Source organism: Panthera pardus, unplaced genomic scaffold, assembly GCF_024362965.1.
Source record: "Panthera pardus isolate Hobbes unplaced genomic scaffold, ASM2436296v1 HiC_scaffold_22, whole genome shotgun sequence".
NCBI classification, from domain to species: domain Eukaryota; kingdom Metazoa; phylum Chordata; class Mammalia; order Carnivora; family Felidae; genus Panthera; species Panthera pardus.
The window spans coordinates 29,411,189-29,436,514 of NW_026526788.1; the positions used below are offsets into that span (position 1 = coordinate 29,411,189).

General features: G+C 35.5%; 1 protein-coding gene and 2 non-coding genes across 5 annotated transcripts in view; 2 read left to right on the forward strand and 1 right to left on the reverse strand.

The window, feature by feature from the left end:
* The window catches only part of CCAR1 (cell division cycle and apoptosis regulator 1), a 63,603-nt gene that overhangs the window by 20,365 nt on the left and 17,912 nt on the right, over nt 1-25,326 (forward strand). For all 3 annotated transcript variants that reach the window (XM_019444360.2, XM_019444359.2, XM_019444361.2), the window contains 12 exons: nt 915-947; nt 3,378-3,571; nt 4,702-4,816; nt 4,932-5,124; nt 7,884-8,013; nt 8,251-8,412; nt 11,277-11,502; nt 12,088-12,201; nt 12,772-12,938; nt 13,677-13,887; nt 14,704-14,787; nt 17,145-17,330. In XM_019444360.2, coding sequence (XP_019299905.1) covers nt 915-947; nt 3,378-3,571; nt 4,702-4,816; nt 4,932-5,124; nt 7,884-8,013; nt 8,251-8,412; nt 11,277-11,502; nt 12,088-12,201; nt 12,772-12,938; nt 13,677-13,887; nt 14,704-14,787; nt 17,145-17,330 — 1,815 coding nt within the window. The remainder of the gene's footprint in view (nt 1-914; nt 948-3,377; nt 3,572-4,701; nt 4,817-4,931; nt 5,125-7,883; nt 8,014-8,250; nt 8,413-11,276; nt 11,503-12,087; nt 12,202-12,771; nt 12,939-13,676; nt 13,888-14,703; nt 14,788-17,144; nt 17,331-25,326) is intronic.
* On the forward strand, nt 12,576-12,640 carry LOC128772609 (small nucleolar RNA SNORD98). The gene has a single exon (XR_008416781.1). It is a non-coding gene; the product is annotated as a small nucleolar RNA SNORD98 (small nucleolar RNA).
* Nucleotides 20,759-20,864, reverse strand: LOC128772590 (U6 spliceosomal RNA). The gene has a single exon (XR_008416766.1). It is a non-coding gene; the product is annotated as a U6 spliceosomal RNA (small nuclear RNA).

Below are 25,326 nucleotides of genomic sequence, written 5' to 3' on the forward strand. Positions count from 1 at the left end.
CAAATGGATAGCCGATGATATTTTTGATACAGGTAGCATACTGATGATATTTAATCATTTCTGTAGCACAGTGATTAACGTGGTAGAACTAGAAATTTTCCTGTCTAGGGTCTCATGGGGTTTTTTGGTGGGTGTTACTCTTATGAAATAAGATAAAAGATCAATTTCTTTATTGAACGAATTAGTTGGTTTTCGTTTTTTTTTTAAGATTAAAAAAAATGTTTATTTGAGAGAGAGGAGAGCAAGTGAGTGGGGGAAGTGTAATGAGAGAGAATCCCAAGCAGGCTCCACATGGCCAGCACAGAGCCTGATGCAAGGCTTGATCTCATGAACCATGAGATCTTGACCTCCGCGGAGATCAACAATTGGACACTCAACTGACTGAGCCACCGAGACACCCCTTTCGTTAAGGAGTTTGTTTGTTTGTTTGTTTGTTTTAATGTTTATTTTTGAGAGAGAGCAGGGGAGGGGCAGAGAGAGGGAGACAGAGGATCTTGCTGTCAGTGCAGAGCCCAGTTTAGGGCTCTAAACCACTACTGCGAGATCATGACCAGAGCCAAAGTCAGAAGCTCAGTGGCCACCCAGGCACCCCTAAAGATTTTATGTTTAAGTAGTCTCTACACCCAGTGTGGGCTCATGCTTAAAACCCCGAGATGAAGAGTTGCATGCTGTGCTCATGGAGGCAGCCAGGTTGTTGCACTGAATGAGTTAGTTATATATCAGATCTACGCTTAGAAATAGTTGTAGGAAAAAAAAGAAATAGTTGTAGGAAACCTTACACCTAATGACTTCTGGTATTTTTTACCATATTTCTTAATTAGAAATGAAGTACCGACTTAATAGGAATTTTTCCTTATATAAAGCATCTGTGAAACAATTTCAATTGATCTTTCTTGTTTTTTTTCTATTTTCAGTTACAGCAACCTCAACAAACCCTTTTAACACAGGTTAGTTTGCCATTATTTTAATTTCTTTTGGATATCTGAATGAAGAATAGACCACAATTTTATTTGTATTCTAGTGTTTCAGAGTTTGAAGATGAATATTGGTTGGATTCACATAATAGTTTAGCAATATGTTAAATACAGCTGGAAAGCATATGGTTTTGTTTTCTCTTTTATGGTTTTTGGTCACAGATCCAGCTGTGATCTGGTTTGGATAAATATGAGGTCTTATTTAAACTTAATTCTGGGGCATTCATTTTCGAATGTCCCCTCTATAAAGAGAGCTTTCCTACTGTTCTTCCTTTCTGATCTTTTACTCTAATAAACTTTTGCCTGCTGTTCAAAAAAAACCAAAAAACTGATTTTGGCATTTACGTTTCCTTTGTAACTAATAATTTTAGGAAGTTTTTATGCATCTTTTTTGGCTCGACCTTAATAGGTGAAGGTATTGTTTACATTATCAGCTTAATTTTTCAGCAGCATTAAAATGTTTTGAACTTTTAATGCTCCTTTAGGTTTGTGGACCACTTACAGTCCCTGTTGCATATTTTTTTCATTTTAGAAATTATTTAAAAGTGTAACAAACCATCCCTGGTTTATAAGCTGTACATGAATCAGAAGCTGTGGGCTGGATGTGGCCCAAGGGCCATGGTTCACTGAGAGTGAAATACTATGCAACTGGCAAAAACAAAATAGAACCTCTAATAATAACTGGTGACCATTTCCCCATGGTTAAGGAATTGGGTATTGAAGGAACAGGAGAAGGAGAAGGTTTACTCTATAACCTTTCATACTTTTTTAGTCTTGAATCTGTTATTTTTGTAAAAAATGCACTTGAGTTAAGAAGTCAACCTCACTTTCTGTTATTATAGAATCAAAATCAACTAACAATGATCTTGTATTTTTAATCTCCAATAGTAGAATTTCCAAACTAATTAGAAAAACTATAAAAATTTGTCTTTTCTTAGAGTAGCATTTCCCATTGTGTACCCATAAATCATTAGTGTCTTAGGATGTTAATTATTTCCGTGGGAAAATAATTTTATGGTCACAATTTGAGAAATGTTGAGTTCCTTCACTATGTGTAGGACTTTGCTTTTTTTTTTTTTTTTTTAATGGTAGAAATTAAGAGACTCATGGCAGGTATAAAACAAATACAATGGTTTGTCTTGAAGAATTAGATGAATGTTTCTTTTTAATGATTTTATTCCTATTTATATACAGAAGTTTTAATCAGTAATATGTTATTCATGCTTGATTGTGCCACGAAAGAACAATGAAAGTGTTAACTTTTTTTCTTTTTGTTCCAGTTTTATTTAAGGATAAGTGACATATGATATTGTATTAGATGAAGGTGTGCAATGTAATTTGACTTATGTATATTGTGAAATGATTATCATAAGTTTAGTTAATATGCATCACCTCACAGTTACAAATATTTTTTTCTGATGAGAACTTCTAAGAGCTGTCTCAGCAACTTTTAAATATACAATACAATGTTATATTCACTATACTGTATATTACATCCTTATATTTATCTTATAACTAGAAGTTTGTGTTTTTTGACCATTTTCACCCATTCCCCTTCCCTCCACACCTCTGTTAATCACCAGTCTTTTCTCTGTTTCTGTTAATTTTTTGTGTTTTTTAAGATTTTACACATAAGTGAGATACGTATTTGTCTTTCACTTGTATAGGACTTTACCTGAGTATCACATTATTGCTTTTGAATTTGTGAGAGGGGACTAAAATACACAGGTTTTTGTTTGTTTGTTTTTTAATTTACATCCAAGTTAGCATATAGTGCAACAATGATTTCAGGGGTAGATTCCTTAATGCCCCTTCCCCATTTAGCCCATCCCCCCTCCCACAACCCCTCCAGTAACCCTGTTTGTTCTCCATATTTAAGAGTCTTTTATGTTTTGTCCCCTTCCCTGTTTTTGCTTCCCTTCCCTTGTGTTCATCTGTTCTGTGTCTTAAAGTCCTCATATGAGTGAAGTCATATGATATTTGTCTTTCTCTAATTTCACTTAGCATAATACCCTCTAGTTCCATCCACATAGTTGCAAGTGGTTGTTTTTTTTTTTTTTTTAAGTGATCTCTACACCCAGTATTGTGTTTGAACCTATAACCCGGAGACCAAGAGTCACACACTCCACCAGCTGAGCCAGCCAGGCACCCCTAAAATATGCAGTATTTTTAAAACTTGTTTCACTATGGTATCTTCTTTTCTTGGAATGATCTGTGAAAACATTCATTTGAGAGAATTTAATGTTGAAGTAGATTTTTTTTAATATTTATGTTCAAGGTGTACATGTGTATTTCCTAACTTCAACTAAGTTATTTTTAGCATTTTTAGTTTTGAGTAGTCATTTTTAATTTCTAGAGTATTTCAAATCATTAGCTTAATTTGATGTTGATTTTGTTTTATAGCCAGCTGTTGCACTGCCTACAAGCCTTAGCCTGTCTACTCCTCAGCCTGCAGCACAGATAACTGTATCATATCCAACACCTAGGTCCAGTCAGCAACAAACCCAGCCTCAAAAACAGCGTGTTTTTACAGGTGTAGTTACAAAACTACATGATACGTTCGGATTTGTGGATGAAGATGTATTCTTTCAGCTTAGGTAAACTTAGGTTTTGACAAATGCCTTCTTGTATTTATTTATTTATTTATTTATAAGTTTATTTTGAGAGAGTGCATATGTGCCTGTGCACACAAGTGAGTGGGAAAGGGGCAGAGAGTGGTGAGCGAGAGAGTATCCCAAGCAGGCTCTTGTACCATCAGGGCAGAGCCCCTTGCAGAACTTGAACTCATATTTTGTGAGATTATGGCCTGAAGCGAAATCGAGAGTTGGATGCTTAGCCTACTGAACCACCCAGGCACCCCAGCCTTCTTGTATTTAGCATGAAGTATATTGATAAGGCTTAATTATGGCAGAGGATTGTGGTTTAGTTCTAAGTTTTTGTTTTAGTCATTCAGCTTTTATTATATTTGTATCTGGCCTTTTTTGATGGAGAATATGAATGAAGCTATCTTCTGGTTACTGAACAAAGTAGTTAATGGTGAATTCTTTATACATGTTTTATAGGAGTGAGTTTATTTTCCAACTCTTCATGGGCAGACTTAAAATAGGATTAGAGATTTAATTAGTCCTATACCTTTTAAAATTAATCTTCTATTTGACATATCTAATACAGTATATACTAAAAAAGCATTTTCAACTGAAAAATTAGTGAATCAAATTCAATGATTGATTAGTGACTAACCTATTCAAAATAATATTTTTTAGTGTGATGGTGGTTGCATGAAATAAGATTTTCCGTGGATATCTCAAATATATTCTGAATGAATTGCCTTAGAGGTACTTTTTTGGGAAACGTAATTGCTGTATGACATTAAAAAAAATGGGTCTCCTATTTTCCACCTCATTTCTCTTATCTCTCCACAGCCCAAAGGAAATCTTACTCTTGGGCTATAAAAGGTAGAATGTACTGTAGAAGGAAGGACACAATATTGGGAGAAAATGGAGAAAATGAGGTGGAAAGTTATTTCTTCCATTTCAAACCCTGTGTTTTTACAGGGAGGGTGAAACATGATCAGTACTCAAATCAGTGTAGGAGTAGCAAACAAAAAGTAGACTTTTTAAGAGCTTTTTAGACTTCCATTTCAGATAGTTTAGTTAAAATACTACAAATGTAAATAATTTTTGGACGAATCTTTTAATTGCATTTATATTTAACAATTTTTTTCCAGTGCTGTCAAAGGGAAAACCCCCCAAGTGGGTGACAGAGTATTGGTTGAAGCTACATATAATCCCAATATGCCTTTTAAATGGAATGCACAAAGAATTCAGACGCTACCAAACCAGGTATATAAAATACTGAGTTAAGTATTACAGAAACTTGGTGATTCAGTCTTCTAATAATTGAAGTTTTTTTTCTTCATTTAAAAAATTTTTATTTTATTTTTTTATTTTTGTTAAGAATCAATCCCAAACTCAACCTTTACTGAAGACTCCTCCTGCTGTACTTCAGCCAATTGCACCACAGACGACATTTGGTGTTCAGGCTCAGCCTCAGCCCCAGTCCCTGCTGCAGGCACAGATTTCAGCAGCTTCTATTACACCATTATTGCAGACTCAGCCACAGCCTTTATTACAGCAGCCACAGCAGAAAGGTATTACATGCAGTGTATCTTTTCTGTTTCAGACTAATATATAACTTTTACAGCTTTTTAGTTGTTAAAATAATGAGAATATGCTTTTAATTCTAAAAAAGGCAGGGATTTCCAGAATACTTGAAAGGAAGTGTAAGTATCTTATGTAGACCGCTTCTATTTTATACCTCTTTGGAAGTATTTTTATTTTGTTGCTTTTATAGGAAGACCTGCTCTTTGTGAACTTAACATAAATATTAGAGTTATTAATCCCTTGTCCCTTCATTGGTATTTTATCTGTAATGGAAGAAAATGTCATATAAACATAACATTATATATATATATATATATATATATATAGTCTAGTGGTAGTACTTTGTTGAACTCTAGTGCATGAAATGAGCCGTGTTTTACATTTTTCCTTTGCAAATTAATTATGTGAAGCTCTGGACAGTTTTTTACTGAACCAGTGTTAACAAAGATAGCCTTGGCTTAACAGAAGCCTACTTAATTGGTATTTTCTTTAAGTGTAATTGTGGCAATTTCTCTTTTATTATAAATTATGACACACTTAGAATTATTAAAGAGATTATAATGTAATGAGTTCTTAAATGAATACCTGCGCAATCACTACTTGGGTAAAAAAGTTAAAATTGTTAGTTTACTCTTTTTTAATAGTTTTGCTGTCTAAACTATGGATGTCCGCATAATACAGTTTAGCTTTGTTTTTGAATTTTACATAGTGTGTGATTCTATTTATGTAATCTGTTGTGTAAGACTTTATTCAATATTATGTTGTGACAGTTTCTTATACTTTTTTTCCATGTGGCTTATTCTTCATTTTCATCATTAGAAAATATTATATGTTTGAATATTGTATAGTTTATCTGTTCTTTGGTAAATGTTTGGATTGTTTCTAGTTTTTGGTTTTGGAAAATTCTGTTATAAATGTCCTCACATATGTGTCTCAGGGGAATGTGCCTAGGTTTCTCTTCATATATGTGTCCAGGGCATATACCTTCAGGTGGCATTGCGGGGTCTGAGGGTTTGTGTGACTTAAACTTACTAGGTAATGTGAGACCATTTCCAAGCTCTTGGTTCTTCCAGATATTTGATTAGTAGTCCTGTGAATTCTCTTTTTTTTTTAATTTTTATTTAATTTTAAAAATAATTTTTAAAGTTTCATTACTTATTTTTTAAAATTTTATTTATTTTTAAGTTATCTCAACACCTGATGTGGACCTTGAACTCTTGACCCTGAGGTCAAGAATCAGGATGCTCTTCCATCTGAGCCAGTCAGGCACCCCAGTCATGTGATTTCTAATATTTTTTTTTTCCTTTTCATGTTTTTCCTAAGAGGTTTTGTTTTCTATTTGTGAGCTGGGACTTGAATACCACTTTTCCCTTGTCATTGTCTCAAGAAGAGAGAATGGCCTCTGTGGGAGGGATGAAGGCAGCTAAGTCCCATGAATTTGGTGGATGACTTAGAGAAGCAATGAATAGGGTAGAAAAAATAGAAGAGAGAAAAATAGGGGCACCTGGCTGGCTCAGTTGGAGGAGCTTGCAACTCTTGATCTTAGTGTTGTGATTTCGAGGCCCATGTTGGGTATAGAGATTACTTAAAATCTTAAAAGAAGAGTGAAAAGTGGTGTGGTAGGATGAGGATTTCAGAGGAGTTGATGTGTTGGCAGAAGGGTAGGGAATTGTCCATTGGGAACTAGGATTCCTTATTATAAGAAACATAAGTTAGCTAATTTTTCCTCCAGTTTTTACCATGAAAATTTTCAAGCATTCAGAAATGTCAAAAGAACAGTATAGTGATCACTTACATACTTACAACCTTGTAAAAATTTTTAACATTTTACTTTGTGTTTTACATGTGTATATACAAATAGTTTTTGCTTAATCATTTAAAGTAATTAGCAGACAGTGACATTTCATCCCTATGTACTTAAGCATGCCCTTCCTCAAAGAGACCATTTTTCTAATAACTACAATCTGTTATATCTAAGAAAAAGCATTTAAATATTCTCAATATATTCATATCCCCCTATTTGTCTCCTAGATGTTTTTCAAGGTTATTTTTATTTCCTAAACAAAAGTGAAAAACAAAAAGCCAGTCAGCTTTTATCCATTGTATTTGGTTATGTTACTTTAGTTTTTTATTCTAAAATAGTTTCCCACTTTCTCTTTCTTCCTTTATGACATTGACTTTTTGAAGAGAGTAGGCTTGTTGACTTACAGATTCTTTTGGAATGTTGTATTCTGTATTTGCTGGGATTCCTTGCAATATTTTTACCTTGTTCCGCTATCTGTCATATAAACTATGAACTAGAATTAAATCTGAAGGCTTTGGCAAGAACACATCATACATGATGTTTTGTAATTCATATTGCATCATAGTAGGAGGCACATGTCAGATTCTTGTATTAATTGATGCTAAATTTGATTACTTGGTCCGAGTGGTGGCCATAGATCTCTGGGTAATCTTTGGCTGATACTTTAGCACCTTGTGAATATCTTACTGTACAGCACTCTGGTTTACTGTCTGTGGATCAAGAATTTCAAACTACAGCCCTTGGATTTGGTCCATGGGCTGGTTTTATATGGTCTCTGAGCTTTTGCATTTTTAAACTGTTGTAAAAAGTATATACAAATAAATGATCTCTACAGTTTTTTGGCCACAAAGCTTAAGATGTTAGCTTACTTTTTCTATTTGTAAAAGATAACTAGGTGATGCTTTTATATAAGTTAAAATATTTTTTCTGTGTCTTTTAAAGCTGGCTTATTGCAGCCTCCTGTCCGTATAGTTTCACAGCCACAACCAGCACGGAGATTAGATCCACCATCCAGATTTTCAGGAAGGAATGACAGAGGGGATCAAGTGCCTAACAGAAAAGATGATAGAAGGTATGTTTTTAAAAGTATAAGTTTGATGGTGATGGTTGCACAGTGTGAATACACTTAATGCCACTGAAGTGTACATTTAAAGGTGGTTAAATGCTAAGTTTGTGTTACACGTTTTATAATAGTTTTTAAAAGTTATTAAAGTATGTTGAAATCTTGCTTGTAGTAAGTATTGATTTTATTGAAGAACTCTTCAATAATGCCAGAAATAATAGTAATTTTAGAAAATTCTGTTTCAAGTCGTGAAAGGGAGAGAGAAAGACGTAGATCCAGAGAAAGATCTCCTCAGAGAAAACGTTCCCGGGAGAGATCTCCTCGAAGAGAGAGAGAACGATCACCTCGAAGAGTTCGACGTGTTGTTCCACGTTACACAGTTCAGTTTTCAAAATTTTCTTTAGATTGGTAAGTTCTTTGCCCCTCAATTGTTTCATTGAATTACCAGTTTCTGATTTTGTATAATTTAGTAGAGTGTGTTATATACAGAGATATTTTTCTTACTCCATTGTGTTTGATAAAGTAATACAGCAGTGTACCAGTTATTTCAAGTTAGCTGTGACAACGTGGCATAATAGCAAAATGGACCTACATATACACTCATAGACATATAACATACACATGTGTGTGTATCCATAAATAGATTTTTCAGCCTTTGGAATCAGAGGTGGTGAGTGGGTGAGTTACCAAGAATTTCTGAGTTTTGGGGCGCCTGGGTGACTCAGTCGGTTAAGCGTCCGACTTTGGCTCAGGTCATGATCTCACGGTCCGTGGGTTTGAGCCCCATGTCGGGCGGGCTCTGTGCTGACAGCTCAGAGCCTGGAGCCTGTTTCGAATTCTGTGTCTCCCTCTCTGTCTGACCCTCCCCCGTTCATGCTCTCTCTGTCTCAAAAATAAATAAAAGTTAAAAAAAAAAATTCTGTTTCACCTGCAAAATGGAAATTCTGCTAACTAGCAGAATTACTAAGGTTAAATTGAGTTCTTGTATCTAAAGCACTTGATCAGTCTGTGGCAGTTGTAGATACTCTGCATTTAATGGATGGTGGGATGTGGTGGCTACGAAGTTGCAATTCATAAAAAGATTGGCAAAATGACTAATTTAGCCTACGGGAAAGGAAGAATTATCCAAAGGCCCTGAGACTGGCAGTTGTGTATAGGATAAATTAACAAATGGGGAAAACAAATTGACAGTAAAGTAAGAAAAATGAATCATTGAAAGCAGTGTTTATAGCTGTTGAACATAGGCACAGATAACTGTATGTACTTCAGTATCCTGAGAAAGTATTAACTGCATTTTATCAAAGAATAATATTCATAATTCTAGTCTATCAAAAGTTTAAATTTCTATATATTCAGTTCTAGATTGAGTAAAAACAGTGTAATTTACTTACGCAACTCAGTGCCAAAAAAAAAAAAATCTTGCTTAGTAACTTTGCTTAATTGTTGTATAGTTGATGTTCATTTAGCCTTGTGGTCAAATGAGCAACTACTCTAATTTGTACTACTTACTACTCCTATTTACTTGTATATTTTAAAATGTCTAGACTGCATACATCTGAGAAATTCACTGTAACCGACTTCTCCAGTCTCAAAGATATTAAATAGAGGAGCTCTGCTTTTAAACTCCTCTGTTCCAGTTTATAATGCTCCTTTTTGGGGAGAGTTAATGGATAGGATATAAAATCAACAGCTATCGCCTTCCGAGTTAGACACCGACAGTGTCATTTCACCACTTTGAAATAAATTCCCAGAACATCAAATCAATCTATGACAAATAAAAATGATTTTAAAATTTGCACACCTTTTCTCATCTATAGTTGTGTAAATCAAGATTGTTTTGTAGTAATGCAGTTATAAGAGACTGTATGCCAAGAAATGGCTCGTTTGTACTTAATCTTTTATTTTAGATTTTAATCTTACAGGATAAAAAACAACTTCAAAAATTCTAGTGATGGGAAACTAAGAAACTATTACACATACTTTATGTTTTCAACACTTAAAAAAAAATCTCAAATACTGTTTTTCACATTTTCCTTATTTTGACAGCAGAATTTTATACAAATAAAGTATAATTATGTCAGCAACCACACCTGACAAGTTTATCATATATTTGTTATTTTTAGACTTCAAATAAAAAGACACTCCTACAAAAATATTAGGTCATATTTTTTAGCTTTGTTGTTAGGTGCCTTTAAAAAAGACCAAGTAAGGGGCGCTGGGGTGGCTCAGTCAGTTATGCATCCAGCTTCAGCTCAGGTCATGATCTCACGGTTTGTGGGCTTGAGCCCTGTGTCAGGCTCTGTGCTGACAGTTCAGAGCCTGGAGCCTGCTTTGGATTCCTTGTCTCCCTCTCTCTACCCTTCCTCCCTTGCTTGTACTCTGTCTCTCAAAAATAAAGATTAAAAAAAATTTTTTTTAATAAAAAAAATGTAGTGAGCTTTTCAGCTTACAAATTATTCTTTTCCACGCTTTTTATGCTTTTGATAGAAATTCTTTGTTCTTTTACCAGACTGATTTACCTTTGAGTTCCTTTTCTTTACAAGTTCTGCTGCTTAGGAAAAAGGAAATCATCCTTTAAAAAAAATCAGTGTGCCACCCTCTCAAAATAAATAAACTTAAAAAAAAATCATTATGCCAGATTTAAAAGGCAAGAAATTTATCCTCTTTTCCTAATAAACACTCAGGTATGGATCATTGCCATTAATACAGAGAAATGTGGATAATCCAAAAAAACATTGGATTTAGCTTTCATGTGGATTATTGTGCTTAATTATGAATGTAAATATGCTTGATCTAGGATCTTTTTATAAAATGAAGGTTTTTTAATTTTTATACTATATGAACCAGATTGAAGAGTACTCATTATTTGGTACCTCTCTTGTCCCTTCTTTTTATCCATTCTATGTGAATTATAATTTTCTCAAAAATGCAGTTTCAACTAAGGCAGAACTGCTTTTTGTTCATATTTTCTCTGGAGGTGGAGTTGAAGTTATTTCAAAGGGTCTCTAATGAATTTTAAGCTACACACAAAAAGCAAAGAAATAAAGGTAACACTTAGATACCAGTTATTTCTTTAAACTGTAAGTAAATAAATTTGAAAATGAGGTTCTCCTATGCCTCTGTGCAACGCTGTAGCCCATTAATAAGTGACTCTGACCATTTTCAGCTGCCTTTTAACTGTCGGGGTGTAGATTTAGCTTCAGAATGGAGTGGATGTTTGTATAATTTTTGATATTAAGGCTATTTATTCACTACTTATGTCTGTTTTTCAGTCCTAGTTGTGACATGATGGAACTAAGGCGCCGTTATCAGAATTTATATATACCTAGTGACTTTTTTGATGCTCAGTTTACATGGGTGGATGCTTTCCCTTTGTCAAGACCATTTCAGCTGGGAAATTACTGCAATTTCTATGTAATGCACAGAGAAGTAGAGTCCTTAGAAAAAAATATGGCCGTTCTTGATCCACCAGATGCTGACCATTTATACAGTGCAAAGGTTTGTATTATGTGATATACAGCTAAAATTTCTGAGCAGTTATTCATATTAAGAATGTGGAATTAATCTTCATAAAGTGGTTGTTAGGTTTAAGACCTGAATAGCTATTTTTTTCTTGTCTGCTTAATTCTGTTTTGGTTACTTAAATAATTTAATTTAACCTCTCTTTGCCTTACCTCTTAAAACAAAATTTATGGTTATTGTTTTAACATTTTGAAACTTATAAAAATCTGAAGATGAAGTTGATTTTATTTAGCTTTTTAGAATGTTCTGTAACTTCTGGTATCCTCTGATAAAACATAATGTTGGTGTATACCCTATAGTTTAGTCTTCAGGGTAACATTCTGTATATTGTTTATGGTCTCACAGTTTTTGGTTATTTTTAGCACATTAATCAAAAAGCATTTCTTGAAAAGTTAAAACTCTATCATTATACAATATCTAATGCTGTTTCTGCCATAGCATTTTACTTTCCATTTTTGTAAAAATTGTGGATATCAAATATGTAAGGATAATTAGTAGTGCTTCTCATTTTTTTACATTACTTTAGACTTTTGACAGGATTGAATTATTTGACTATAATAGGTAATGCTGATGGCTAGTCCTAGTATGGAAGATTTGTATCATAAGTCATGTGCTCTTGCCGAAGACCCACAAGAACTTCGAGATGGATTTCAACATCCTGCTAGACTTGTTAAGGTAAAATGAAACATTTATTTTAACCTCAGGTGTATACTTCCTTTGCTTATTTCTGATTTTATATGTGTGTGTGTGTGTGAGTGTATATACATAATTTTTAAAACACTACATTTTTAGCTTGCTGATTAGTTTAACAACTAATTTTTGTATGATGGCACTTAAAACTTAATGATATAGATGTTTTTCTCATTGCAGATTATAGATATATATTATTTGTATGTCACTAGTTCAGCTACCATTTTGATGTTTTGTATTTGAAGCGTAGTAAAATCTTAGTGGTATTGGATTTAGTGTATCTTTGGATGCTGTTAAAGTGTGAATTCTAGCTTGTTTCTTTAAAGAATTCTTTATCTGAAGAAATATTTTAGAAGGATGAGTTATGATGTATAAATCCTATTCCATTGCTGAAATGCAGTGTGGAACACGATGAACTGAACTCTTCCTTGACTGACATATACCAGAGGTAGTAAAAATGATATTGGAAAGGTTTGTACCTTTCCTTTTCAAGTATTTTATTTGTAATTTGACAGGTTGCATAATATATGTAAATGACTGTTTGTTTTGAATTAGTTTTTAGTGGGCATGAAAGGCAAGGATGAAGCCATGGCCATTGGAGGCCACTGGTCTCCTTCGCTGGATGGACCAGACCCAGAAAAAGACCCATCTGTGTTGATTAAGACTGCTATTCGTTGTTGTAAGGCTCTGACAGGCATTGATCTAAGTGTATGCACACAATGGTAAGTACTAATTCATTTTTTGATTAGAAATATTTTTTCATAGTTTATATAGATGTTCTTATCTATCAGCCTCTCCCCATTCCCTCACCCTTACTTTAGCAACCTTGATCATGCAGGTAATCTCAAAGGAAAATCCCCATTTGTAGCAAAAGTTTATTTGGTGCCAAAATGTTTGGGGGAAAAAGGATTAAGAACTAATCAAAATAAACTGAAAATTATTTAAATGTTTTGTTATGCTTTACTTTGGAAGTTGGATGTATGTTGAAAATATTTTTCATTTCATGCATAGCTGGAGAAGATCGTCAAGAGAGAACTTCATTTCATTATAATTCTTTTGTTATAAAATGATATAGTTGCTGATTATTTTTGTTCAGCCATATTTTCTCTTGAGGCTTATTTGTCTTGTGTATTTTAGTATATTTCTTGTGATTTAATTGAGAACATTCTTTTTTTAGCACATGAAATCTGAACAGCTATCCAGCTTCTTCAGGTATTCTCTAAAATATGGGTAGCATTGTAATCAAACTTGAAAATGCTTTGGGGAAAATATTCTTTTAACCATAAAATATTGTACAAATGTACCAAAAGAGGAACTATGGCTTCTATAATTTTTTTTTCTTTAGACCAACCTCAAGTTCTTGCAGCAAAATTTCTTTACTTGATGTGCTACAAGTGAACTAGGGTCTTTAAAATGTATTTTAGAATTTTTTTTCCAACATGCTTCTTCCCTTGCAACAGGTACCGTTTTGCAGAGATTCGCTACCATCGCCCTGAGGAGACCCACAAGGGGCGTACAGTTCCAGCTCATGTGGAGACAGTGGTTTTATTTTTCCCGGATGTTTGGCATTGCCTTCCCACCCGCTCAGAGTGGGAAACCCTCTCCCGAGGATACAAGCAGCAGCTGGTCGAGAAGCTTCAGGGTGAACGCAAGGAGGCTGATGGAGAACAGGCACTGAACGCTAATCCCTTTTTCTATTTCCGCTTCTCACAGGCACAGGAACACAGGCACAAATGCACACCACACACTACATAACAAACACACATGGAGGAACATAACTGGTAACAGCGACTGGTACTCCAGCTTTCAGCAGTATAGTTTTATTTTCTTTTCTTTAAAAAAAATTTTGTCTAGTATGCTAACTTTAAGAGTGCTGAGACCTCAAAGGAAAATAAGTTGTGCTTAAATTGCACAGAAGTTTGTTTTTATCATAGGTCTAGTTGCTGGAATCTGGGACCAGTTGTTGAGCAAGTTTCAGTATTAAGCCATTTTAAACATTTTGCCATTTTCTAAAATTTAAAAAATTTTCTCTTTCACGGTCATCAGTTCTAGTCATGGATATTTGAAATTGGACAACCACAAGTCTGAGAGATTTGACATTTCAGGCTATGTGGCATCGTCTTTGGTACATTTGAAAGGTCTGACTAAATCAGTCTTAACTTTGGGTGGCTTGAAAATTGGGGCAAGATCACACACTGTGTGGTTAGTGGAGACCGGCAGTGTTTGTGCATCCCTGATATCCTTTGTGTTGTAATTTATCACCCTTTTGTGTTTCACAGATCTGGCTTTGATTGGCTGATGAGTGTCTTTGTGATCAGTTAAAAGTGGTAGAATGTATGTACGTGGACTTGCCTAAATAATAACTTTAGGAGAAGACAATCTGAAACATTTGTGACCTTGCACAGATCAGCAACAGACTTTTAAAAATAAATTACCATAATTTTAAGGTTTCAGAATAGTAATTATGTTCTTAACTTTGTATATCAGGATGAAGAAGAGAAGGATGATGGTGAAGCTAAAGAAATTTCCACTCCTACCCATTGGTCTAAACTTGATCCAAAGACAATGAAGGTAACTTTGAAATTGATGGTATTTAATTTTAAGTCTCTGAATAGGAACAGAGAATGTGGATAGTGTTTTATCAGATAAAAGGCACTCCAAATCGTCCATGAATTTTACATAAATATACTATATTGCATTTATGTGCATGTGTATAATGATTAAATAAAAGGTGACTTCAGGGGTGCCTGCATGGCTCAGTCGGTTAAGCGCCCAACTTCGGTTCAGGTCATGATCTTGAGGTTCACCAAGTTCAGCCCCATGTCGGACTCTGTGCTAACAGATCAGAGCCTGGAGCCTGCTTCGGATTCTGTGTCTCCTTCTCTCTTTGCCCCTGCCCTGCTCACACTCTGTCTTTCTCTCTCAAAAATAAATAAAAACATTTAAAAAAAAATTCTATTAACAAAAGTTGACTTTATAAATGAGTGCAGCCAGTATCTTTTTAATGTAATATACAATTGGCTATAGTGTGAGCAACATCATTTTCTGATTGGGGAACTGTCCAAGAAGGCAGAATTTTTATATTTAAATAATTTATATTCAAGGAAAAGGGAAGAAACTGGGAAAAGATTATCAAGATTATTTTAGTTTTTAAAAATAAAATTTATAAGTAGATTGATATGGGGTGCCTGGGTGGCTCAATCAGTTGAGCACCCAACTCTTGATTTTGGCTTAGGTCATGATCCCACAGTCGTGGGATTGAGCCCCATGTCGGGCTCCACTGAATGTGGAGCTTGCTCAAGATTCTCTCTCCTTTTGCCCCTTCCCCCCCCTTCTCTAAAAAAAAAAAAAAAAAAAAAAAAGGTATCTGAACTGGGAAGGAAATAATAATTTAAAAGTCTCTTTTGAAAATCTTTGGTTAACCTGTACTAGGTTTTCTTTGTTCCCCAATGTTTTTGGACCTGTTATCTTTCCGCACTTATTCGTCTCTGGGCCTTTAATGTGAGTATATTTTCATAGATTCTGTATATGTGACTTCTACATAAGTCAGAAGCTGATTGTAAATTGCTTTTGCATCTTGTTATTTTTAACACATACAAGCTGACCTTTTGGTTAATTTTTGTTCTCAGCAAAAAGCAGGTTTTCTTCCTTTGTATGAAACTATACTTTTTTAATTCACATTGCTTTTTTAATGAGTAAATACGTATCATAAGAATGTTTGTTATTCTTGTATTACTTCAAGTTGTCTTGATCAGCATCAGGTTTTGTGTAGAGAACTGTGGATTCAGAAAATACAGGTAATTAGGGCACCTGGGTGGCTCATTCCGTTAAGTGTCCAACTTCGGCTCAGGTCATTGTCTCATTGCTCGTGGGTTTGAGCCCCTTGTCAGGTTCCGTGCTGACAGCTTGGAGCCTGCTTCAGATTCTGTGCTTCCCTCTCTCTCTGCCTCTCCCCCATTCGCATTCTGTCTGTCTGTCTCAAACATTAATTTAAAAACGGAGGGCGCCTGGGTGGCTCAGTCGGTTAAACATCTGACTTCGGCTCAGGTCGTGATCTTGCAGATGGTCTCTGTGCTGACAGCTCCGAGTCTGGACCCTGGAGGCTGTTTCAGATTCTGTGCCCCTCCCCCACTTGTGCTGTTTCTGTGTCTGTCTGTCTGTCTCTCTCTCTCTGTCAAAAATAAACATTAAAAAAAGAAAGAAAATACAGTCAATTAGTTTAAGCCTGCATCCCAGGACTTTTTTTCAAACTGATGACTTTACTATTAAGTTTCTTATTTTAAAACTCGTATTTCTTTTGATTATAAATATAATGCATGTTTATTTTAAAAATTGGTACATACATGAAAAATTGAAGAAAAAAGTTACCAAAGCCTATGATTCAAAGAGAACCACTGTTAAAATGTTGATTTTTTTTTATTATTATTATTATTTTTTAGAGGTACACACTTTGCTTGGTTGGTTCTGATCACATTGTATTAGAAAGTTGCAGTTTCATCCTTTTCAGTTAATATTAGTGTTTCCCATATAATTATTTTTAAATGTTCTATACTCTCTTCTATTTAGTTGATGTGGTATTATTCTTTCATTGGATATTTAGATTCTTTAGTTTTTTGAGAAAGGGACCGTTACAAGGAATATGTAAAGTGTTTTGTTTTTCCTGTGTTTAGAATATTTCTTTAGGGTTAATTCCCCAAAATTAGAATAACTGTGTCAAAGAGAATTAATTGTTTAAGCATCTTAAAACATGTTTCAGATTATTTTCCAAAAATATTCTGTCAGTTTGCATTTTCACAAGCATGTTCTGAGCTGAACAAGTGTACTTTTCACCTCAATTTTAAAAAATCAAACTAAAGATATTTGCAGTTTGTTCCTTATTTCAATATCCCATTTTCTTTTTCTGTGTTTTTTATGTTCTGCATATTTAGGTAAATGACCTTCGAAAAGAATTAGAAAGTCGAGCCCTTAGTTCCAAAGGATTAAAATCTCAGTTAATAGCCCGATTGACAAAACAGCTTAAAGTAGAAGAGCAAAAAGAAGAACAAAAGGAATTAGAGAAATCAGAGAAAGAAGAGGAAGAGGAGGATGATAGGAAATCTGAAGATGATAAAGAGGTATATATACACTATTAAATATAATACTTGTTTATAGGGAATTCTTAAAATATGTGCATGTGTACTTTTATTAAGCCACCTGGGTGGCTCAGTCAGTTAAGTGTCTGACTCTTGATTGTGGCTCAGGTGATGATCTCATGGTTCCTGAGATAGAGCCCCAAGTCAGGCTCTGCACTGACAGCACGGAGCCTGCTTGGGATTCTCTCTCTCTCCTTCTCTCTCTGCCCCTTCCCCAAGCTTGCCTGCGTGACACTCTCTCTCGAACTAAATAAACATTTATTAAAAAAAAAAAAATACAACTACATACCTGTAAAATTCAACGCTTTTGGTGAACAGTTTGACAAATGCAATATAGTTACATAACCATGATGACAATTAAGACGTAAAACAGGTCTGTCACCCTCTAAAAATCTCTACCCTTATGTAAGCATTTTCTTCTCTCCATGTACTCCTTCTGCTTCTCATACCAGCCTCTGGGAGCCACTGATCTGTTTCCTGTAGTTTTGTCTATTCCAGTATTTCATGTAAATGGAATTATATATAACATTTACAGTCTGACCTCTTCAACTTAGCAAAATGCATTAGAGATTTGCCCATTTTGTTGTATATATTACTAATTTGTTATTTTGTATTGCTTAATAATATCCCATAGTATCAATGTATCACAGTTTGTTTTCTACTCAAGAGAAATTTGAGTTATTTCCAAATCATGTATTTTTAATCTTCCCTTTTAAAAGTGAATGCTAAATTATTCATATGTTTGGGGTGCCTGGCTGGCAGGCATGCAACTCTTGATCTTTGGGGTCATGGGTTTGAGCCCCACATTGGCCATAGAGTTTCCTTAAAAAATTATTCAGGGGTACCTGGGTGGCTCAGTCAAACATCCAACACTTGATTTTAGCTCAGGTCGTGATCTCACTGCTTGTGAGTTCGATCCCCACGTTGGGCTCTGCACTGATAGCTTGGAGCCTGCTTGGGATTCTGTCTCCCTCTCTCTCTGCTCCTCCCCCCACTTGCTCTCTGTATCTCTTTCAAAAATAAAAATAAACTTAAAAAAATTATCCCTGTGTTTTAGAGAGAATTTGATTGACAGAGCCATTAAGTTCAGACATTGAGTTCGAGTGAAGTGCTTATCCCAGAATTTTGCTGTTTCTACAGCTGTGTGTTTGATTGCACTGCATCTTACGCCCTTAAGATAACTCCTAGATGCACAAGCCTGCCATTGTTTTCTGAATTTGAAATAGAGCAATAGAAGAAGCATGTTAGAATGCCAGTAATTGGACAGACCAACATTATGTATTTCCTAATGTGATGCATTCTGGATTATACATAATTATTTATGAAGTATTCCTGCCAAAAATGTTTTTACCTTAATCTAATTGTGAGAGAACAGTCAGATTTAGAATGTAAAAAGTTACACAAAGCAGCCTATCTGAACTTCTAAAAAAATGTCTATGTCATGAGAGACAAAAAGAAATGATTTACATTGGGGGCACCTCAGTTTGTTAAGCATCCAACTCTTGGTTTCAGCTCAGGTCATGATATCGTGGTTTTGAAAGTTCAAGCCCCATGTTGGGCTCTGGTTTGGCATTGTGGAGGCTCCTTGGGATTCTCACTCTCCCTATCTCTCTGTCCCTCCCCCACTCACACTTTGTCTCTCAAATAAATAAACTTTAAATAAAAATAAACAATTTACATTAAAAGAGGTTAGCAACACATGATAACTGAATGCATTGAATGAAACTTGACTGGACCCCGAATAGGAAAAAAAAAAATGCCGTAAAGAATAGTTTGTGGATAATTGGAGACGTTTGATTATGGATATGGGTGTGATATTAGATCATTTTGAAGCATTGTTAAATTTCTTGGATGTGATTATGGTTTTTTGTTATGTTGAACTACCTTGTTCTTTTTTTTTTTAATTTTTTTTTTTTTCAACGTTTTTTTTTTTTTTTTTAATTTATTTTTGGGACAGAGAGAGACAGAGCATGAACGGGGGAGGGGCAGAGAGAGAGGGAGACACAGAATCGGAAACAGGCTCCAGGCTCCGAGCCATCAGCCCAGAGCCCGACGCGGGGCTCGAACTCACGGACCGCGAGATCGTGACCTGGCTGAAGTCGGACGCTTAACCGACTGCGCCACCCAGGCGCCCCAGAACTACCTTGTTCTTAAGAGAGTTGTGATTTCTTATTTCATTCAATGATAATATTTATCTTGATAATGAAAATATATCACTTGGGTAGTAGGAGCCCTTTTGAGTTGGCTTCTGTGTCCTTTCACATGTCCTTGTTATATTTTGAGGACTTAACTTATTTTGGAGCCCAAAACAGTGTCGCCATCTCACTGTGTACACTCCCTGCCCTGGCTTTGGAATTAGCCATTTCCCAAGGAAATATGTGTGTGTATACTTTTTTAAGATAGAACTATAAAAAGCCCTCATACTTTTTAGTGAAGGTGATGATAATTTAGAAGCCAAGACATACTCACTCGTATCATTGGGTTTCTCATGACCCCTGTTAGACAATAGAGCTATGGTACAGATATATATTAATTTATACTTCTATATACCTACATATATGTATTTGTATCTATATTTGTTACAGTATATGTATTGAGAGTTATGAGTTTATGCTAGTATCTCCAGTTGTACTCCCAACACCAGAGTTCATTTCAGTTTCCTCCTTTCTGCATACCTAACTCCCTTTTCCAATAATGAGAAATGTAGCTTCCACTGTACTTAATATATTTGCTTACTTGCTCAGTTGTTTGTTGCATTCCCTCTGCTATCTGGATACTCTCTTTACTTTGATCCGATTCCCTACCCTGTGTTGTGTCTCTGGATGTTCTTGCTCCATTTGTGTCAGTACCTGTTGACTGGTGGGCTTGTCTGCCAGCCTCCATCCTCTGTATAGACACCTGCTTTGTTGGAGGAGTTGCTTTAGAACTGAATTGTTCAGGACAGAAAGAATAGAAAGAGAAGGCAAAGAAGAGCTGGTTTTCACTTTTTGATGTTAGCAGCCATTAGGGTTGGAAAATAGTGATATTATAATTCGTACCATTTTGTTTTTACATATTTCCCTCATCTCCTATTTGGTTACCTGGTGGTATAGTTTTCTCTCTTGTTAAATTCATATAGAAGAAGGCAGGATCAATTCTTTAAAAAAAATTTTTTTTAATGTTTATCTTTTGAGAGAGACAGAGACAGAATGCAAATGGATTAGGGGCAGAGAGAGAGGGAGACACAGAATCCGAAGCAGGCTCCAGGCTCGGAGCTGTCAGTACAGAGCCCGATGTGGGGCTCAAACTCACGAGCTGTGAGACCACAACCTTAGCCGAAGTTGGATGCTCATGGATGCTCAACCAACTGAGCCCCCCAGGCGCCCCAAGGCAGGATTAATTCTTGATTGTTTTCTTTCTTTCTTTTTTTTTTTAATATAGAACACTTTTTGCATATGAACAATCTTTGTGCAGGGGCCATAGCCAATCATTTTTGTATCATTCTAATTTTAGTATATGTGCTGCTGAAGCAAGCACTGTTTTCCTTTGTTTTATGATGGTTACCTATTTGTTTTTTAACATAATTATGAATTTATTGAGGCACCTGGGTGGCTCAGTTGGTTAACTATCCAACTTCGGCTCAGGTCATGATCTCAGTTTGTGAGTTCAAGCCCCACATTGGTCTCTGCACTGGCAGCTCGGGGCCTGATTTGGATTTTCTCTCCCTCTCCCTCTGACTCTTCCCCACTCACGCTCACTCGAGCTCTCTCTTTTAAAAGATAAACAACATTGGGGCGCCTGGGTGGCGCAGTCGGTTAAGCGTCCGACTTCAGCCAGGTCACGATCTCGCGGTCCGTGAGTTCGAGCCCCGCGTCAGGCTCTGGGCTGATGGCTCGGAGCCTGGAGCCTGTTTCAGATTCTGTGTCTCCCTCTCTGCCCCTCCCCTGTTCATGCTCTGTCTCTCTCTGTCCCAAAAAAAAAAAAAAAAAAAAAAAAAAACGTTGAAAAAAAAATAAAAGATAAACAACATTTAAAAAATTAAACATGGGTGCCTGGGTGGCTCAGTTGGTTAAGCGTCTGGTTTCGGCTCAGGTCATGATCTCAAGGTTCGAGGGTTGGAGCCCTGCATCGGGCTCTGTGGTGACAGTGCAGCTGTTGGATTCTGTGTCTCCCTCTCTCTCTACCCCTGCCCTGCTCGTATTCTGTCTCTCTCTCAAAAATAAACATTAAAAAATTTGTTTATTAAACATTGTGAATTTATAGATTTAAATGTATTTGATGGGCTTCAGTTCTTTGCAATTCTTATCCTTATTGAAGCTCAAATTGTCTTTTTTTTGGCCAGTGGGTGGGAATATATATATACACAGATACACAGCACTAATACAGTACTAATGATATACCACTAATGTTACTGCTGAAATTTGTTTATAAAGTTATTTTTGCTTTTCCTATCCTTATTTTCTCCCTGTTGTTTTTATGTTGTACTGTAAATACATTGGGCTAGCATGTAGCATTACATATTGTACTCTTTTAATCCTCCTTTAGTCTTGGTTCTACAGTTCTATATCTAACGCTCACCACTAATGCTTTTGTCATTGTCTCTGAAGGTCATCTCTAGGAGATTCTTCAGAGCTCATGGTAGCAATATTTAGGTTCTTGTATGTTGGTAACAGTTTGACTATACTATACTTAAAAGTCAGTTTTTGGGAATGCAAACTGGTGCAGACACCTTGGAAAACAGTATGGAGGTTCCTCAAAAAATTAAAAATAGAACTACCCTAAAACCCAGCAATTGGTATGTTAAATGCACGCGTGCACACACACACAATGGAGTATTACTTGGCAATCAGAAAGAATGAAGTCTTCCATTTGGAGCTACGTGGATGGAACTAGAGGGTATTATGCTAAGTGAAATTAGACAAATATATGCCTTCGCTTATGAGAAATTTAAGATATAAAACAGCAAAGAAGCAAAAAGAATATAACAACAGGGAGGGGGACAAAACATAAGAGACTCTTAAATGTGGAGAACAAACAGGGTTGCTGGAGGGTTTGTAGGAGGGGGGATGGGCTAAATGGGTAAGGGGCATTAAGGGATCTACTCCTTAAATCATTGTTGCACTATATGCTATCTTAGATGTAAATTAAAAAATAAATAATTTTTTAAAGTCAGTTTTGGTGATTATAAAATCTTTGATTCACATTTATATTCTTTTGAATGTTTTTAATAAACTCTCTTTTCTATGACATGTAGAGTTTTGCTGTCAAAAATTGATGATAAGGCAATTTACTTTCTGATACAATCACTTGCTATTTTGCCTAGATGCACCGATTTTCTCATTTTTTCAGAATGGTATTTTGATACTGGTCATTCCGAGTTACTATCTTTAGACCCATGGTGTGCTCTTTCGCTATGTGATTTCAGATTTTTTTTTTCCTGAGCAAAATTTCTCTTTAACAAAAAAAATTTTTTTAGTAAAATATACGTTAATAAAAATCACCATTGTACTATTTTTACTGTACAATTCAGTGGCATTAAGTACGTGCACAGTGTTGTGGAACTATCCCTATTTTATACATCCAGAACTTTATTATTATCCCAAATGGTAACTCTCATTAAACAATTAAGTCCCCATACCCGTCTTCCTCTCTACCCTAGTAACCTGTGTTCTGCTTTCTGTCTCCAAATTTGTCTGTGCTAGATCCCTCATGTAAGTAGAATCATACAGTATTTGCTCTTTTGTGTCTGGTTCTCTTAATGTAATGTTTTCAAAGTTCATGTCCTAGTATATATCAGAACTTCATTTCTTTTTAAGGCTGAATAATACTCCATTTCATGTGTATATTGTATTTTGTTTATCCATTCATCTCTGGTGGACACTTGTTGTTTTCATCTCTTGGCTCTTGGGAATAAAATTGTCATCGACAGTCACATTTTCTTAAGTAATAGTTGTTTTGTATTTGGTCTATTCCCTATTGTTTTCTTACAAGAACCCTGTTATCTCATATTCAGTATTTTTGCCTTTTCAGCGTCTATCTCTTGCTTGGATCCTTTTCCTCTTCATTTCTTGTTTTAAAATTTTTTCACATTGTCTTCTGTTTGCTTAAGGCAGTGGCTCTTGAGTTTATTTGCTTTTGTATTCCTTACAGTTTATTTTAAATTTCTGAATCGATTTTTTCTTTGTAATTATTTCCTGTATTTTATCACCTTATTTTTACTTAAAAAATTTTTTTTAAATCTTTTTAATGTTTATATATTTTGAGAGACAGAGAGACAGACAGTGAGCAGGGGAGGGGTAGAGAGAGAGGGAGACACAGAATCAGAAGCAGGCTCTAGACTCCGAGCTGTCAGCACAGAGCCTGACGCAGGGCTCAAACTCAAGAACTGGGAGATACGATCTGAGCTGAAGTCGGACACTTAACTGACTGAGCCACCCGGGCACCCCTTTCACCTTATTTTTACTTTTAAAATTCTTTACGTTGTTCTTTCATAGTTTGTGAGATTTTCTCAATCTCTTTTAGCACACTTTAAAATAGTAAAATAGTAAGTTAAGATTTTTATCTATGACTGTTTTTCTGGCCCACTTTCATTGTCTGTAGGGATGTAGTTCTCCTTGTTCTCTTTTTTTTTTTAAATAGTAACTTTGTATAGGACTTGACCTCAATACTTTCTGTTGCTCATTTTTAGGTGAATTTAGTTTGCCTAACATTTTATTAGAAGAGATTGCTTAAGACAGCTTCTTTCTTTTTTTAATGTTTATATTTGAGAAAGTGCGAAAACACACATGTATAAGGGGGGGAGGGGCAGAGAGAGGGGGAGATGGAGAATCTGAAGCAATGCAGGGCTTGAACTTATGAACCATGATATCATGACCTGAGCCAAAGTTAGATTCTTAACCAACTGAGCCACCCAGGTACTCCGAGGTAGCTTTTTTAAATTTCATTGAGCTCTATATTGTGTTATTTTCTCAAAATATATGATGGCTTGCTTTCTGAGATTTCAATCTCTGTTGCCCTTCTATCACTGTTTGTCAGGACCTTCTCCCATGTCTCTGTTGTCGCTATCCTGCTCCCTATTCTAATGATTCTACTTCCAGAAATAACCTCCTCAGTGTAAGGCCCTATGCTGTAAAGATGCCGTGGTAAATCAGCCTTGCAAGTTCATAGACCTAGAATGTTCTAGGCACTTTTAGATCTCCGGCTAAACACCGGCTCCTTGTACTCACTATCGTTGGGAATAAAATGTTGCCTAGTTTCAGCTGCTTTTATGAAATTGACCTGCTCACTTTCCAGTGAATACCTATTGACTCTTTTGTGGTTTTCTTGTTTGTTTTAAGATATTTTAGGTTTCTTTGTTGTGTTTTTCTACATGACGATTAAGAGTTAAATTTTATTCTCTGGTTTGTTACAAGTTTGCCAAAAAAATCCCAGCAATACCCAGTACAGTATCTATTGTTAAATCATAGTGACTGTAATTTGTTTGCAAGGTGATTCAGTGCCCTACAATTAAAGCTGGATTGCTATTTAGGACTACATTGTCTTTGTGTAGTTTTTAAATGGACAGTTTTAATCATTAATGGAGGATGAGGAAAGCTACACATTTTATTGACTTTAATTTTAGATTTCACTTAGAAAACAAAGTCAGTGGGAAAATAAGTATATATCCTAATGTGGTGTTTTTGTTTTTGTTTTTTACTTTTTTTTTAAGTAGAAAAACAGAAGTCGGGGATTTGAAACCAAATTGGAGGGCAAGGTGGGAGATCCTACCAAGGTCCCACATGTGCTCCTATGCGTTAGATGAGTCCAGTGTCAAAGATTTGTGCCCATCATCTGGCTCGTCTTGTGGGCTGGCTCTCCTACGTTCCTTCTTTTGGTGTTTGGCAAGGACATCTCCATCTTGGGGTTTCCCTTGGTTCTGAGGATTTAGATCCTCAGCTGAACTTTCATGACGTGGTGTTTTTTTCATGTCTAGTTGTGCATTGTTTCTCCTCAGATTTCT